Below are 17877 nucleotides of genomic sequence, written 5' to 3' on the forward strand. Positions count from 1 at the left end.
AATCCTAGATGATTTATAACCCTTTAGATTAGAGAATCCTTAGATGCTTAGAATCAAACAAGTATCAATAGTTCTTTTCCGTCCTTCTACTGGGAAATAATTTGACAAATTATATTAGCAAAACATAATATGGGATTTCGAGTCTTTTATTGATTAGGTGACACCCAAATTTGAATCGGAGAAAAATGATTTGTAGTCCCCCACATTACCACATTCTTGCTTTCATCCTCTTAATTCTCCTTAACACTTATTCAATTGAATTGCCTACAAACACAAGGGTGTTTTAATATTTTAAAATGTACTGGTATTTTGTTTTAAATAACAATCCGACCCTTCTTTCCCAAAAGGGGATATTGATGATTAAACTACTTTAGTGGATTAAAAATTAGCAAAAGATGATTTTATTTGAAGTTCCTAAAATATTATGATTTCAATTTAGCACTTGCACTAGCAAATGTTTCGCAACATTAAAGCCCTTAGATTACTTGGGAAGTTGGACTAGAGGTTAGAAGAGCCCAAGATAAAATAAAATTAAAAATAAAAATAAATCTAGATTAAAATTCAATGGGCCTTGGTTATAAGAGTCCAAACTAAAAACGGAACCTAACTGGCCTTGAGGACCTAATTGAAGCCTAAAATTAGGCCCAAATTGGGTCGCTAGAATCGAAACCAAACTTTGCTGTCATTCCCTACAATCAATGTGAGTGATTCCTTCTTCATACTTATTTATTTGAATTTAGAAATCAAAACGGGAAAAGTAAATGATTATGCTATTGGGTTTGAGGCTTTCAGCAGAATCAGTTCGGTTCGGTCCAAATTGATAAATTTTCCCTCAATAACTGACCACACCGAACACTCATGTGCTGGACCATTGGGCCTAGCCCAACAACATTCTCATTGTAATTTTTTTAGTACAAAGGAATTTTCTTCCCCTCCTACACATGATTTCCATCAACTCTATTGCAATGTTTTGAAGCAATCTGCTTTCTTTTCTCAAATAATCTCTCTTAAAATACATACAGAAAATCATGCACCCGAAAAAACAACTCTCAAGGAATTCAATAGAAGCCCCTCAATAAGCAAGGTTGATTGTTAAAGCCAATTTTCCTAAAAATTTAAGCCTCTAGGATTTGGGTCGACGATATATATCTTCTTTAATAATACCCCCTCCCTTATATGCAGCCCTAATACACACATTACCTTCCTAAATAATATGGAGTGAGGCTCAAATTCGTGACCTCCCCTACTAAACAAGACTTTGATACCATTTCTAAAATCGAATTTTGACCATCTCATCTAAAACCTAATTGATGTCCGGTGAGAGTAGGTCATACCTTTTATTATATTCGACCATCATTATTCAGGTGACCTGTCCTTAGATTTAATAATAACATTGTTGCATTCTAACAATAATGAAACAATCCATAATAATCTTTAAACCCATTTGGGAGTCGTTCCAATTAAAATGGTTTAAGGACTTTTATCTATAAGGCTTTTGTTAATAAATAGTACTTTCATTAGAAAATGCTTTTTAAAAAAATCACTTAATATTTGAATACAAATTAAAAATAGTATTTTGATAATATTTTTTATTAAAGTGATTTTTAAAAGATTCATCTACCAATAATTGTCTTGAAATTGCTTCAAATGATTTTTCAGATTTATAAAGTTATTTTAAAAAATTTACTACATACCCAATTTTTATTTTTTATTTTTAACAAAAAATGCTTCTAAATATTACAAACTATTTTTAGAGTGTGTTTGATAGTGATTTTAGAAAGTATTTTTAACATTTCCATCACTTGAAAATTTTTATTTTTCAAGTATTAGAAATTTAAAAATACTTCATAAAATCATTGTTAAATACGTTTTTAGAGTCCGTTTGGTAGTAATTTTAAGAAACGTTTTTGACTTTTTTAATGCTTGAAAATTTTTATCTTTCAAACATTAAAAAGATTAGAAACACTTTCAATAATCCTTGTCAAACAGACTTTTACTCTCTTTCAAAATCAATCCCAAACAAGCTCTCAATCTGGTATTTAATGGTCTTACAAAACTGTCACACAGGAAACTTTGATTGCTATTTTGGATTTTAGAGAATACAAGAAATTAAACTAAGAACTGTCCTATCTTCTGCAAGAAGGTGAACCAGTAGCCTAAGAATTAAATAATCCACATGAAAAAAAAGGGTTGTGCAGAGACAGAGTTTATATGAATAATGCATCCAAAAGAAACTTCCGTTAATTTAGATTAACTCTGTCACAATTTGTTTAAAAGGAAGCAAGTAACTTGATGATGCAGTAGAATTTCAAAAACCAGACTTCTCCTGAACCATAGCTCACTGGCTGCAGCAGTCCTAGACTCTCATACTCATATGGCCTTTGATTCCAAGGTGAAAACCAACCATGGAGACACTCTATTATTCCAAGATGCATTCTTAGATGAGAACATTAATTAAAGACTTAGCAGTTTTAACCATCCAAACTACGAATTTTAGACAGAAATACCACTAGGAAACAACCATAAAGATTAGTAATTTTGCTATTTGATGTCATTGAAATGAAAAGACACTGAAATTCCATAGATAGAATTTTGATCAGATTAACAAAAAGAAAATGAGAAAGATTGGATCAGATTAAACATTTCAAGCAGAACTATCAGCAGTTCAGCAAATTTTCAACCTTCCAAGATCAAATGTGACCTCATCTGAGCTATAGTAATGTTTGAATAATAATAAGCTGCAGCAAATTTTGTAATTTTTAGCATTTGATTTCATTTCAGAGGAAAGAGGACAAATTGAAGACCAGTAAATTCAATTCTGCATATAAGTAGAAGGAAAAAAAGAAAAGTTTAGACCAGATTAGACCTTCTGAATAGAATTATCTGCATTTTATAAGCGATTTTTCAAGCTTCTCAAATCAAATCTGATATATTTGAGCCATCATCACAGTATATACAAAGTATTTTTAGAGAAACAGAAGAAGACGAAGACTTGATTAGATTAAACCTTCCAAAACATTTTATATGCAATTTTTACAGATTCCAAAACCAAATGTGGTCTTATCTAAGCAACTATATGTTGTAATTCGAACAAATAGGAGATTGGAAAAACCCCAACAGCTTGGGGAAAAAAAAGAACACCAAATGACATCACAAAAAATGTCCTTCAAACTCACTCCAAAAGTGAAAACATTTGGAAAAGAACTGTCAGCATTTTATATGCAAATTTTCAGCTCCCAAAACCAACTGTGAAGAAGAAGCATCAACCCCAACATTAAAGAAAAAAGAAAAAAGAAAAAAAGGGGAACATTTGGGGAAAAAAGAGCACCAAAAAGTATAATCATACCACCACTTAGCCAGTAAGCATTGAGCCCCCTAAAGGGAAAGATACCAATGAATACAATCCTTAGCAAATCTGCAATGGGGCAAAGTTCTGATTTGTTTTTAATGTTTTCCTACATTTTCTAGGGGGCTACGTAAGTTCCAATAATATCATATTGTGGTCCTGTTTGCTAAAAATGCCGTTCCAGTAAAGTTGGAAGAGGAATAAATACAAAGTTTAGTAATGATCAATAGAATGGTCATTCACAACGAATTGATAGAAAACCAATTAATTAAAGAAACATCAAGTAAAAATATACTTTACAGACTAACCTTCTGATTCTTCTCTAGTTCCATAATCAAATATTTATTCAAGCAGAGTTGCATATTGACTGGAGCTAATAACAACTTTTTCTACCATGATGGCTCTACTCTGCCATTACATAATTCCTATTTGTAACAGATGGAATGCTTTGTTCATACCTAAAGAAATTGTCTGGATCAACCCTGCTCTTCACTTGCACCAATCTATCGAAATTGTCCTTGAAATACTTGGTTCCCCAGATACTAGCTTCTTCATAACTTACATTACCATTTTGATTGACGCCTAAGTCAATATCTCTGTAGTTCAGGTATGAACCCCTTGGTGAATTTGAAACATAAGGTGTCATGTAGTCATAAATCCTCCTTATCATATTTAGATTGTGATCTGCAGCCTCCATGCTTTCTTCTTTCCAGGTTACTGAGTATTGAATTTTGTAGATGTTCCCTGCCCTATGAGGAAATGGAGTCTCAGACTCTGAAATCTCGCTCATTCTGCCACCATAAGGGTTGAATGTCAAAGCTGGTTTCTGTAATTCCATCATGGTATTCAATATCCCTTTTAGATCTGCCTTTGATATGGATGCCTGCACATAGTCTGATTTCTTCTTCAAATACTTTCGTGATTGGGGTGTTCGATCGAGCAATACACTGATTGGTGTTCCCTTTACATAATTGGACCAATAAACAATTGATTCAACCCAACTCATTTCAATGCAGTTGTTGCCATTTATGCCCAACTCAGGGAAGCTTTCACTCATAAGAGCAAGAAGCTTTTCAGAATTTCCAAGAAACAAGGAGACAAATTTAGCTTTTATTGTCTTATGGTCTTTCCTAATAACTGGCAGTATGACAACCCTAATGAAGAGATCTTCATTTATCTTATCCGCTACATATTGCCATTGATGAAGAAGGTCAATTGCACCTTGTTCCAATGTTCTTTCAACTCTGAAAACAGTGACAGTTTCTGGAACAGGAACTAACCTAATTTTCCAGGCAACAATCACTCCAAAGCTAGCTCCACCTCCTCCTCTAATGGCCCAGAAGAGATCTTCTCCCATGGACTCCCTATCTAGAATTCTCCCATTTGCATCAACTATCTGTGCATCAAGCACATTATCAACAGATAGGCCATATTTCCTCATCATGTTCCCATATCCCCCACCACTGAAATGGCCTCCAACTCCAACAGTGGGACAAACCCCAGCTGGGAAGCCATACAAATTGCTCTTCACTGCAATTCTATAATAAAGTTCACCCATTGTCGCCCCAGACTGCACCCATGCCCACTCATTCTCTATATCAACACTCACTTCTCTAAGATTGAACATATCTAGAATAACAAAGGGAACATCAGACACATATGAGAGGCCATCATAATCATGACCTCCGCTCCGAATTCTAAGCTGCAAACCATGGATCTTGCAGCAAATAATCGTGGCTTGGACATGGGACACATGAGAAGAGGCTACAATAAACGATGGTTTTGGGGTTGTGGATGACATGAACCTGAGGTTCTGTATGTATGACTGCAAGACATATGCGTATGAAGAATTAGTGGGGGTGTAGAAAACACCTGAGATTGGTGGGGAGGGCGCTGAGAGGTGTGAAAGGCATTGGAGGAAGCTGTCATGGACTGGATCTGACATAGTCAACGAAAAATGGAGCACAAGAGCCGAAAGTACTGAGAGAATTGCAAATCTTGAAGTCCCCATTTCATCTACTGCTCAATTCCATTGGAGAGATCTTTCTAAGACTCCATGGAAAGTATTTGGGAATGATTAAGACGGTTGAAGGGCGTGAAAGGGAAGGGTGAAAAGTAGGAAATAACCAGGAAATTTCTCCTTTCAATCCTTAGATATGGCCACCACCATAACTCAATTCTAAATATCCCACCAGCTTTTCTGTTTGCTTTTGCCATAATTTTGTAAAAAGGGAAATCAAAATAATAGTTACAGTAGAAAAAAACAAGTAAATGAAACATCTTGGAAGTTGATAAAAGTACTAAATTGTGCTGGTAAAGAGCATAATATGCCTAAAACTGACAGCCCCTACCAAATTACTGATTTGTTATTTTGTGATAAAGTTTATTGACCAAAAAAACCAGTTCAGTATAGCCAAAACCGCGTTTGGAAAATGGAGATTTTAGCAATATTCTTTGCTTATCCTTAAGTCTCTGTCTAAATGCTTAATCTGCAAGTCACCCATTAAAATAATGAACAAAACCCATTTACCATTGAGAAAATCAACTTGTTAAAAGGGGTCAACTCTTGAGAGAATATCACCGGGTTCCTGAATGCATCTCATCTGTTTGATGAAATGCGTGAACCATCATAGTGGACTTGGACGTAAAGGGACCACAAAGCTTCATAGCGGCTGCCATTTGGGTTCCTAATGCCGCGGTTCGTCAAAAAAATTGACTAGTATCTGTTTTCTTATCATCTTAAATGGATTAATTTCACTCCTACTCATGACAAAATATACTCAATTATTATTGGCTTCAAATTTTATGACTTTTTATACACGCATTTCATTTATAAAATTTATCTTTTTAGAGAGAAAGCATTTGTGTTTAATAATTTTCTAAAAATAATTTTTAAAAAAACAATAAATTTTATAAATGATATATATTTATAGGGGTGTTAATGGATAAACTTTGAAACCAATAGCACACTTAAGAAAAACTAACCCTTTCCTATTATTGTTGAGGTAAATCTAGGTAACACATTTTTTAAAATTATATTTTAATTTTACTTTTATGGTAAAATGACATTTTCAAAATACAATTATAGTTTGACTAATATTTTATTCTTGAAAAAAAAAATGGCAATGATACTAAAAATTAAAATGAAAATCACACCGTATGGATTAAGGTATTTTCTATATTAAAAAGTGGAGATTTTAGAAGCACATCATAACATTGTTTTGATTGAAATATTGAAATCCAATCCTCATATATAGTATTTGTGATCAACTATTAAGAAAAACTTCAATTAATAAATATCAAATGAACTTCATTGAGGTATTAAATGAAGTCGTAAGCTTATCATATATTATATATGTTGCATTCTTAGAGAAATCTAGTCCAAGCCCCAGCATGCGTCTAAGATCCCAAGTGTAGTAAAAAAACTAGATGGGCCTTTTCAAATTTTATTTTGAGGGAGGGGGAATAAGGAGAATCCATACCTCAAAATTTGGATGTTCCTAATTTTTATTTTTCCAATTTCAGTAGAATAGCTCCAAAAACCCAAAGATTTTTCACCTTATCTCTCTCTTGTAGAGCATGACAATAGAGATGGGTAAATTTCTCTCTAAAGAGATGGAAGCTAGCTTTTTTCTTCTCTCTTTCAAAGACAACAGTGAATTAGGGTGTCTAACCCTAAACCTTAAGAGGGTTCATATAGATCTCATTGTGGGCTTAAGTGAGTTAAGCCCATCTTGAGCTCGAGTCATTAATTTAGTCTACTAGATCCTAATTAATAATTTAGCCTTTTTAAGCTTTAATTAATTAAATAAGTCAATCCAGAAATACAATTTATAATCTCTTGTGCAACCTTATATTTTTATCAAAACACTTTCATGCACACATATGATAAAAACCTAAATATCCCTTAAAATAACATACCACCAAAGAGTGTGGGTTTGAGTGGGAACCATTAGGATCCATATAAAAATACAAATCATCCAACTTTATCAAAACTGTTGCTAAGGCCTTAGCCATGAGTTTAACTTGCATTTTCGAGATTTATCTCCAAGTCTAAGGAAAAAAAAAAGTGCAAGTTGAATCACTTTAGATTTTGAAAGATCAAGAAAGGGTTTAATTGAGGAAATGAATGAGGCAAGACTCATGTACTATGAAGAAAGGCAATCGAACATGGATAATGAGGCATGAAGCTATTTCATCAAGTTGAATGGAAATTTGGAACACAAAATTTGGTGGTAACATGTACTTTGAATTTGAGGCAAAATTTGGAGCACTTTCCGAAGTCCATTTTAGGAAAACTATATATTGTTTCGAAGCTCTGGAAGTTAAAAATCTAATGCTTTAAATATTATGCAAATTGGAGTTGAAACAAAGAAGTTATGACTATTTGAAGATAATTGTGCAGAGATGAAAGACCATTTCGAAATGATTTTGAAATTCCAACTTATAAATTCGAAATCCAATTCGAAATGACCCCAATTTCAAATTCACATACTACCACATTGATATTTTGTCTCCTCTACTTCGGGAATTGCATCTTGGGCACTTCATTTACCCTAAGTGTGCCCCACACAACTAGAAATCACTATTTTATTATTATTATTTTAATTATTTTAGGTAATTATTTGTAAAATAAGTGGCCAATAGGAACATGCCACGTGTTAAGTTTTTTTGGTGGAAACTATAAAAACTCGATATTTAGGTTTTCTAGGTAGTTCTTGATTTTTTTGGAGGAGTGGAGATGGCTTGACGATTCTTGAGGAGAGAGAAGAAGGCCTTAAAGGATTTTCTTGGTTTGTTATCTTTATTCTTTTTATTATTGAACAAATTATTGTTTTTAATTTCTTTGAAATCAAGAATGGTTCTTTCTTATTCTTTTATGACCTATGTATGTGAGGACATGCTCATAAGATGTTAAAAAGCCAACTTGGGGGTTCAAGTATGAAAACCAAAGGGCTATAAACTTGCAAGAACAATGGGTAAATTATTATGATAATAAGATTAATTATTGATCGAGTTACAATTTATCAATTTTTATCTTATCTTTATGAGTTAGTTTAGGGAGTGATATGGTAGGTTATTACCTGATATTAGTGATTCTTGGTACCACTTGATCATTAGTTATCCTGGTCTTTCCTATCGTTATTTTCCCTAAAACAAAGTTATAAGGAGTAGGAAGGGTTAAAAAGCCAAACCTTAAACTAGTAATCAATTTCATTCATTTGATGGTTTTAGAAATCTATTTTAAAAAGGGAAAAATTAGGTTTCAGATGTAATTTTGAGTTATAGAACTCAAGTTGATTGCGAGCGGCCAAGAATCCTAAAACCCTAAGATCACTTTACTTAAGAAACTCTTGTTCTCTCTATTTCTATACCTTCAGTTTGATTGTGGAAAGCCTCAAACTTGAATTAATTGAATTAAAAATCAATAATTATTCTATAATTCAAATAGGTTTATTTTAGGAAATTTTCATTCATATTTTATTCTAATTTGTTTAAATTAGATATTTCTTACCTTTAGTAAATAATTAATCATTTGAATCGAAGAACAAATAAATATATTAGAGTTGATCTCAGAGGATGACAACCCGGAATACTACAAAACCGTGGTAACTCCATCTTTGGTTTTTCTTTACCAGAGTTATCATGTATTTAGGCTTTAGTATTTTATTTACAACAGAGATTTACGGTCACTCACTCATAATCCAATTTTGAAATTAAGTCGACATCCCACTATAGAGAGTTAATTATGTTGACTTCTCAAATCTATGCCAAGAAGTAATACCAAATTTTCTCAAAAATTAATCTTTAGGGTTAAAATACTAACCTTAAGTTTTGGATTTTCCCAAACCTTAAATTCCAAGTATTAAGGAATCGAATTGATGTCGTTGGAAGTCTCATAGACCCACGATCGTCTACCTGATGACTCAATTTCGTTCCTTAACACACAAACAGTGGATAGTTAGGGAAAGTGGAAGCTAGGGCTCTCTCTTTTCTTTGGAACGTGGAAGACAAAGGTAATGAAAACCCTAACCTTTAAGGTGCATTTAAAAGGTTTCTAACTAGGCTTAAGTGATTTCAACACTTAATCTAACCCCACAAGGCCATTTAATTAATCAATTAGCCCAATATAAAAATGTTGTTCACTAAAACATGTATTAGAATATTGTTTTTAAAAGTATGACAAAATGTAACAAATTTGAAATTCATTCTTTATTTAATAATATTTTAGATTCACTTTTATCTATCTTTATTTCATGTATTATACTTTATGAGCATTATTGTCTAACATCTTTTGCATTGTATATGACTTGAGTGCATTAAGAGTTGCACGAAAGATCCAAGTCACAAGTTCCTTGTAAGTGAATGACTTGTTCACAATTATGGGATAGTTCACTACAATCTTTAATAGGTTTCATAATTGGAGGGATGATTGGTCTTAACCATCGAGATGAGTTTCCTATGGCACTACAAGAAATAGGATTTTTGGTGATGGTCACCAACCGTCACCAAATCTTATCAATCCGTGACCAAAACCTATTGTCACGGTCTTATGAAACCGTGATCAAGCGTTACAGTAAGAGGCGTAGGTAAATGTATTGGTCACAGTTTCCTAAGTGATCGTGACCATATGATTTTTTTTTTTTGATCAAAAGTTAGGAATACTTTGTTGTTATTTTAGCTGATTTAGTCACGGTCAAGTAATAAATAGTTACTAAATGTACACTTATAGCCCGAGTTAAGTTAGCCACTATGACTATATGTAAGCTTATGGTCATGGTCAAGTAAGTTATCGTGACTAAATGTCAACTTGATGGATTAAATGTAAACTTATGGTCATGGCTATGTGAGTGATCGGGACTATATGTAATTTTAGGGTCACGATCAATTCCTTAATCATGACTAAATGTAGGTTTGTAGTCACGGTTAATTAAGTGGCTATGACTAAATGTAATCTTATGGTCACAGTCGATTCCCTAATCGTGACTAAAAGTAGGTCTATGGTCATAGTTATTTAAGTGACCGTAACTAAATGTAATCTTATGGTCACGGTTAATTCCTTAACCATGACTAAATATGGGTCTATGGTCACAGTTAATTAAGTGACCGTGACTAAATGTTAGGTCTATGGTTGTGGTTAATTAAGTGATTGTGACTAAATGCGGGGCTATGGTCATAGCTAATTTAGTGACTATGACAAAATGTACACTTATGGTCATGACTATTAATGACCGTGACTAAAATTAATCATATGATGTTCTCCCTGTCACTAAATTTTGGTCATGGTTCATTACTGATTGTGACTAAAAGTAACTTATGGTCACAATTTTTTAATGGTCATGCCTAAAATTTGTTATATTTACACATCAGTCTTTTATAAATTCAGATTTTCCAAACCTATTGTAAACCTATACAAACTCATTTTAGACCTGTATATGCAATTAAGCAATTAAGCAATTAAAACAATTTTAAAATTCAAAATTTCAATGTAGTACAATATACTGCAATCAATTATCCCAAGCTAGTTAAAAACTTATATATAATATAGGTCATTAAATAACAAAAACATAATATATATAAAAAAAAAACAACAAAAGAGATTCAAATTCAGTTTCACATTCTAACATAATATAACAAATCAACCAACCAAACATCACATAATAGTCATAGAAAACAAAAAAAGTTAGGATAATCCATCATATAAATAAGCAGCATAATCTTCAAAAAAGTTAAGAGAATCTATCATATAAAGATGCAGCATAATCTTCAAATTTCTACTGCCTTTGTTGAAATTGTTGCATTATTTGCATCATCTGTTCTTGAATTTGTGCTTGCATTTTTCTTTGCATTTCCATTATTTTTTCTTCAAACTCTTCTTTCACTTCTTCTCGTGTCTTCCTTTGAACTTCTATCAACCTTTCTTCAAATGTTTCTTTTACATGTGAGAGTTCTTGTTTCACATTTGAGAGTTCTTCAGTTGCAGTTGTAAACTTTTGTTCTATAGCTATTAGCATCTCTTGGGCATTTTCAAGTTGTGTTGAAAGACTAGCTCTTGATCGCCTTCTACTAGTAGAACCAAATATTGAGGTAGGAGTAGGACCAAATCCATATCCTCGAACATGACCATGCCTCTCTGGACCCATGACTTGAGTATATATCTCATCTACAGATGTAGATGCTATAGATGTAGATGCTACAAATGTAGATGCTCTAAATGATGTAGAAGTAGAAGAAGATGTCCTATCAGGTTGAGATAGTAATTGTTAAAATTGATCTTGAAATTATAAAAAACAAAAATAATTGTTAGACTTTTAAAATAATTTAAGTATGTGGTTATAATTGAAATACAAGTATATAAAATTTATTTACTTCATTACCATAATCTCAAAATGATCATCAACAGGCGTCCCATTTTTTGTGTGTCAAAGCAAACATTTCAATTCTATTAGGCTTACTTCGATCTTCTTTCTTTTGTGCCTATTCTTACAAGTAAACAATTGAATTATTTATGTACAAACAAATCATATTAATAATAAATTTCCAACCTATTCATATCGCATTTGAGCATAACTTTTTGATCCCGATGTATGCATTATTAGTTGCTTTGCCTTATTTGCCTTGTTTTTTATTTTTTATTTTTTATTTCTGAGGATATCTACATCAATTAAAAAATAGTATGTCACCTATATAGGTAATAGAAACATAATAAAAGTTATATACATGGAGTATTATGTTAGATATAACTAATAAATATCATTTTATGTGAATATGAGTATCATAAGATACACTATCAAGAAAAGATCATTAAATTTAACTTGGCCTCAAGTGTACCCCAAAAGTGGATGAGTCACTTCCAATCATCATCCTATAAGTGTGGAGGTCGATGGCGTAATCTCTCATCATCTATATTATAAGGGCTATCATACTTGGCTTTCATTTTATTTCTATAGCTTCTAAACAAATTTCCACAACATTGGAGGACTCTTACATGTTTCTTCTAGTTCATATTTTTCCTATATTACATTAAAATGTCATGTATAAATAAGAGGTATCATTTTTAAACTTACAATTTAGATTGAATAGTAACTAGCATATAACAATATTAAGGCCCAAATCTTTTCCTTCACATCTTCACTAACATGATTCCAATCTTGAACTTCGATGGGTACATTGTGTTGAGATCGCATCAATGTCCCCATATAGCTTGACAATATTTCTCATCTTCCATCATAAACAACTTGTCATCTGGTATTGAATTGTGTAGTTTTTTTTTTCCCTTGGTTTCATGCTAAGTAAATCTAAGTTGCGTGTTGGGCCACATGTCCTCTTTTTGCTAGAGGATGAACCTATTAAAAGTAATATGATATTAAAAGAAACATAATTTATTTATCTTATATAAAATTAAACATTACAAACCTATCATTCAAGAAATTAAACATGTAAATACATTTATCATATGTAAAGTTAAACATAATCTTCTTAATCATACCAACAATAGAAAGATCTAAAAAATTAGAAGGACTATAACTACTAGGAGTAGTAGTTGCAGTAGGCTATATGTCTGAGAGTTGTTGTAGATTGTCCAACTCATTTTCTAAAGACACTATTTGTACTCTTCCTATTCGATGTGTCATTTTCTACATAATAAAGTAAATTCGAAAATGTAATATAAAATAAGTTACATAAATAATATGAAATAAATTACAATTTGTATATCAAATAATATATATTTATGTGCTTATCAATATTATTAGCTACACATCATCTATATCATCATCATGAATAAATTCATTATCTCTTTCAACAATGTTTTTTTGTTGTGATATTAGAATAACCGTTTGGATTGTTTCTCCTATAATATCATTTCTATTTCAATTGATTAAATCATTTTCGACCAACTCATGCACATCACGTTGACTATGAAGTATTATAGGCTATTGATATAACTTTGGATCATTAGTAGATACTTTCTGATTCATATCATAAACCCCTCGAGTTTGTATCTCAACAACGATGTGCCAACTTTCCTCATTTGAATTTTGAACATAGAAGACTTGTTTTGCTTGAGATGCAAGCACAAATGGTTCATCTGTGCATATGGTACGTTCAAAATTAAAACATGTGAACCCATATTCATCATTATTTATCTCTTTTCCAATATTGATTACATCCCACCAGTCACACTTGAATAAAATAACTATATTTCCACTAAGGTAATGTAACTCAATTGCATCAGTTAGCACACCATGGTAAGAAACATGACCAGAAATTGGGTTCATATCTCTTGCACTTGCAAAGCCTGATACATTTGTGGTCACAACAACTCCACTATTTTGAGTTTTTTTTTTCTCCTTTTCTCATTCTCTTGTGTGAAATATGAACCCATTAATGATGTATCCTCTATAGCATGTAACTAATGTACTTAGTTCACGAGACAATGATAGCATGTGTTTAGAAATTGGATCTTCATGCCGCATTTGTATAATCTATAAATTCAAATATAAGATGTTAATACATACATGTTTATTAGATAATAAAAAAATTTATGTAGTGAATGTACTTACATGTTCTTCAAACTAATTAATGAATTCTCTTGTGTGAATCAAATCTAAATCTCGTGCACGAATACGAGGCTTAGCCCTCATGGATTGCTTATGCTCTCTGGAAAAAAAAAAAATTATAATGCTCATAAAGACCAAAATTAAATTTTTGCATGAGAATTAGTATAAATTTTTATTCAAATAAGTGTCTTACTCAATAAATGATGTCACTTCCTCACAATTAGTCAACACATAAATGTGCTTGGGACCATTCTTCTGTGCTAAGAACACGAGATGTTGACTTTCCTATTGTAGGTCTCATGCATTTGAAAATGGTTAACTCTCCATTTGTTATGTTATTTTCAATGACATTATTTCTTTCTTTACGATCATGCTTTGTTTCAACATCATACAAATATCTTAAATGAAAGGATGTACATTCTTCTGCTATGTACCCCTCTGTGATAGAACCTTCTGGACGACTCTTATTACGTACATAAGACTTTAATGTGCGTAAATACCTGTCATTCCACAACATGATAGATTTGTTTCATGAACTATATAAAACCTAATATACATAAGATTAGTTGAATGAGAACATATCGCTCGATAGGATACATCTATTTATATTGCACTAGTCCAACGACCTTTACCTCACTTGCAAGATGAATAGGTAAATGCACCATAACATCAAAGAATGATGGAGGAAGTATTCTTTCTAATTTGCAAAGTGTGACTATTATGTCATTCTCAAAGTGCTTTAATTGATTAGTCTTTAGCACTTAAGAACACAATAGTTTGAAGAAACCACAAGTTCAACTATAACAACACAAACATTCTTATGTAAAACTACTCAAATTGCAAGTGGAAGGAATTGTTGCATGAAAACATGACAATCATGAGACTTCAATCCAAATATCTTTCTTTCATTCACTTGTACACATCGAGAGATGTTAAAATCATAACCATCTGGACCCTTCACTTCTTTAAAAAATTTACATAATTCATTTTTCTCATTTGAAGTTAGTGAATAACATGCAACAAATGATATAACCTTATTCCTTATTTGTATGGGGTGAAGTTGATCTCTAATACCCATAGCTAGCAAGTCAAGACAACTATTGAAGTTATTATTCGATTTACCATTGATACTCAACAAGGTGCCAACTATATTGTCACATATATTCTTTTCAATATGCATTACATCCAAATTGTGACGCAAAATGAAGGTTTTTCCAATATGGAAATTGGAAAATATATATATATATATATATATTCCAGTTGTGCTCAAGTTTAGCATGTTATCTTTTTCTTTTAGCTGACATCTTATTTTTTGATGTCTTTCCTAAAGTAATATGTTTCATTCCATCTAATTGATGTAGAACATATTATCTAGACAATTGTTTAGGTGCTACTCTATGCTCCTCATTTCCATCAAAGGACTTTTTATCACGTTGAAATCTATGATCAATCGGCAAAAATTGACGATGACCCATGTAACACCATTTTCGTCTGTTTTGTAATCGATATGAAGAACAATCCTTATTACAAACAGGACAAGCAAATTTCCTTTTAGTGCTCCAACTTGGAAGATTTGCATATGCAGGAAAATCATTAATGGTCCATAATAAAGCTGCATGCATACAAAAATTTTGTTTTGTTGAAGCATCATATGTTTCAACTCTAACCTCCTATAAGTCATTCAACTCATCTATCAATGATAAGTATATGTCAATCTCATTCCTAAGTGTAGTTGGAGTAAGAATAAATAGTGACAACATGAAGAATGTCTATTTTATACACATATAAGATAGTAAGTTATATGGAATAAGAACCACAAGCCACATGCTGTATAAAATTGACATATTCCCAAAAGGATTGAACCCACTTGCTAAACTAAGCCTAACATTTCGAGGTTCTAGTGAAAATGAAGGGTGTACGTTATCGAAGTTTTTCCAATCCAAAGAGTCCTCTGGATGCCTCATCATCTCACCTTCCATGCAACTATCAACATGCCATTTCATGTGAGAAGCTGTCTTAAATGACATATATGACATTTGAAGCCTTAGTTTTAAGGGAAAATAAAGCAAGACCTTAGCAAGAATTTTCTTTTTCTTTGATGACTTAGTGAACTCATCTGTAGAACGATCATCACTTGATTTTCATTTAGAGACACCACAAACAACACACGTATTTGCATTTGCATGCTCTTTTGAATACAACATGCAATCTAAGGGGCATGCATCAATCTTAATATAATGAAGGCCAAGGTCACGAAGTATATTTTTTTGCTTCATAATAGTTTCTTGGCAATGTCTTACCTTCAGGAAGTGTTTGCTTCAACAATTCAAGCAACATTATAAATGACTTATTGCTCTATCAATTAAGACACTTCATATGAAATAATCTTATAATAAAATTAAGACAACTTTGAGAATTTCTTACACCTTGGATATAGTTGGTGCTCTGCTTCCCTTAACAAATTATAAAAAAAAATTTGCATCCTCATTTGGTTTTTCAAACTCCTCATGTACATGTGGGCTTCTTTTAGATTCCTCATTTGGCATTGACATTCCAAATGCATCATTTAACATTTCTTGCATCTCATCATGCATATCAGGCTCATTAGTGCTAGTATTTGTAGGTTCACCAAAACTCATATTCCCCATGCATCAAACATCACACATAATTTCTAGCTATCCAATTGTCTAACAAATGGTCATACATGATTTCTTACTTCAGCATAAGACAATTATTGCAACGAATACAAGGACATGAGAACATTTCTTTTCCTAGTGCATTGCTAAAGGCAAAGTCTAAGAACTCCAAAACTCTTTTATGATATTCACTACTTACTCTTGACTTCTGCATCCAACTTTTATCTATTGACATTTTTCTTGTACTTCCACAAATTAAACCCTTCAATCACATAATAATGAATCTTCATATCAACTTATAATGAATGTGATATACATTTTATCATCTCAAATTCCTATATTTGTTAGTGGTTTTTATCCCATTTAGAAATACATAATCCCTACGAATCAATCACTAACATGCTTAGTTTCATTTTGATAAAATTTCGGTAGCATTTTCCCATGGTTCTCCAAGTACACAAATTGGTTAAGGTATAAACATACTATTAGTTAGTTTAACTAAGCTGCTAACAATATGTCACCTTATCCAAATATGCACCCAGAGAACAAGGGGAATTACTGTCAAAACTTATCAATATGTTAAAGCATAAACATGTGATTTCATAGATATTATGTATTTCTAAATTGTCTAAACAAACAATTTAAGCACCATTTGCAAACAATTCTACCAATCATATACAAAACAAATAGGTTGAAAACTTGAATATGACCACAATAAATAATCATATCCACACTTCTATAACTTATATGTTTTTAGTATATGATAAAAGAGACATTTGTCAAGCAAGGATACTTGAATGGGATTTCTAGGGTTTCCTAAAATGAAAATGAGTAAATTATAAAATTAATGACAAATAATATTAGGAAAGAAATAGATAAAAACACACAATGAGACTAACATATTCGAAAATTTATAGAAACGAATTATTAACATTTCTATTGTATAAAATCAACGAGGGTTAGTTCATAGATAACGATAATAAAATATAAAATCATAGATAAGGCCTCACAATAGATACAACATATGTATATCTTAGATCATGAAGTAGCAAAAGGGTGAGGTATGAATAAGATGAAACAAAATACAATAAACATGCTTAAAAATTCATAATTGGCTAACAAGTATGCACTCATAAAAATTAGTCTAAATAAAATACCAAATGAGAAATTTTAATCTTGAGTGTGAACAAAATTTAAATTTCGACTTAAAATCCTAACTCTTTATTACACCCTAAGTAGTTTTAGGAATCAAGATTATATTTTGGTATTATTATTATTATTTTCAATAATTTTTATTTAAAATTGAATTGTGAAAAGTGTACAAAGTTATAAG

The 17877-nt window shown here is 31.8% G+C and overlaps 1 protein-coding gene across 1 annotated transcript; it reads right to left on the minus strand.

The window, feature by feature from the left end:
* Positions 1-3595: 3595 nt before the first annotated feature.
* LOC100267923 (berberine bridge enzyme-like 14) lies at positions 3596-5584 on the minus strand. Its single transcript, XM_010657468.3, has one exon. The coding sequence runs from the start codon at positions 5355-5357 to the stop codon at positions 3750-3752; it is 1608 nt and encodes a 535-aa protein (XP_010655770.1). The 5' UTR covers positions 5358-5584; the 3' UTR covers positions 3596-3749.
* Between the last annotated feature and the right edge of the window lie 12293 nt (positions 5585-17877).

The sequence above is a fragment of the Vitis vinifera genome, chromosome 10 (genome assembly GCF_030704535.1).
Source record: "Vitis vinifera cultivar Pinot Noir 40024 chromosome 10, ASM3070453v1".
NCBI classification, from domain to species: Eukaryota; Viridiplantae; Streptophyta; class Magnoliopsida; order Vitales; family Vitaceae; genus Vitis; species Vitis vinifera.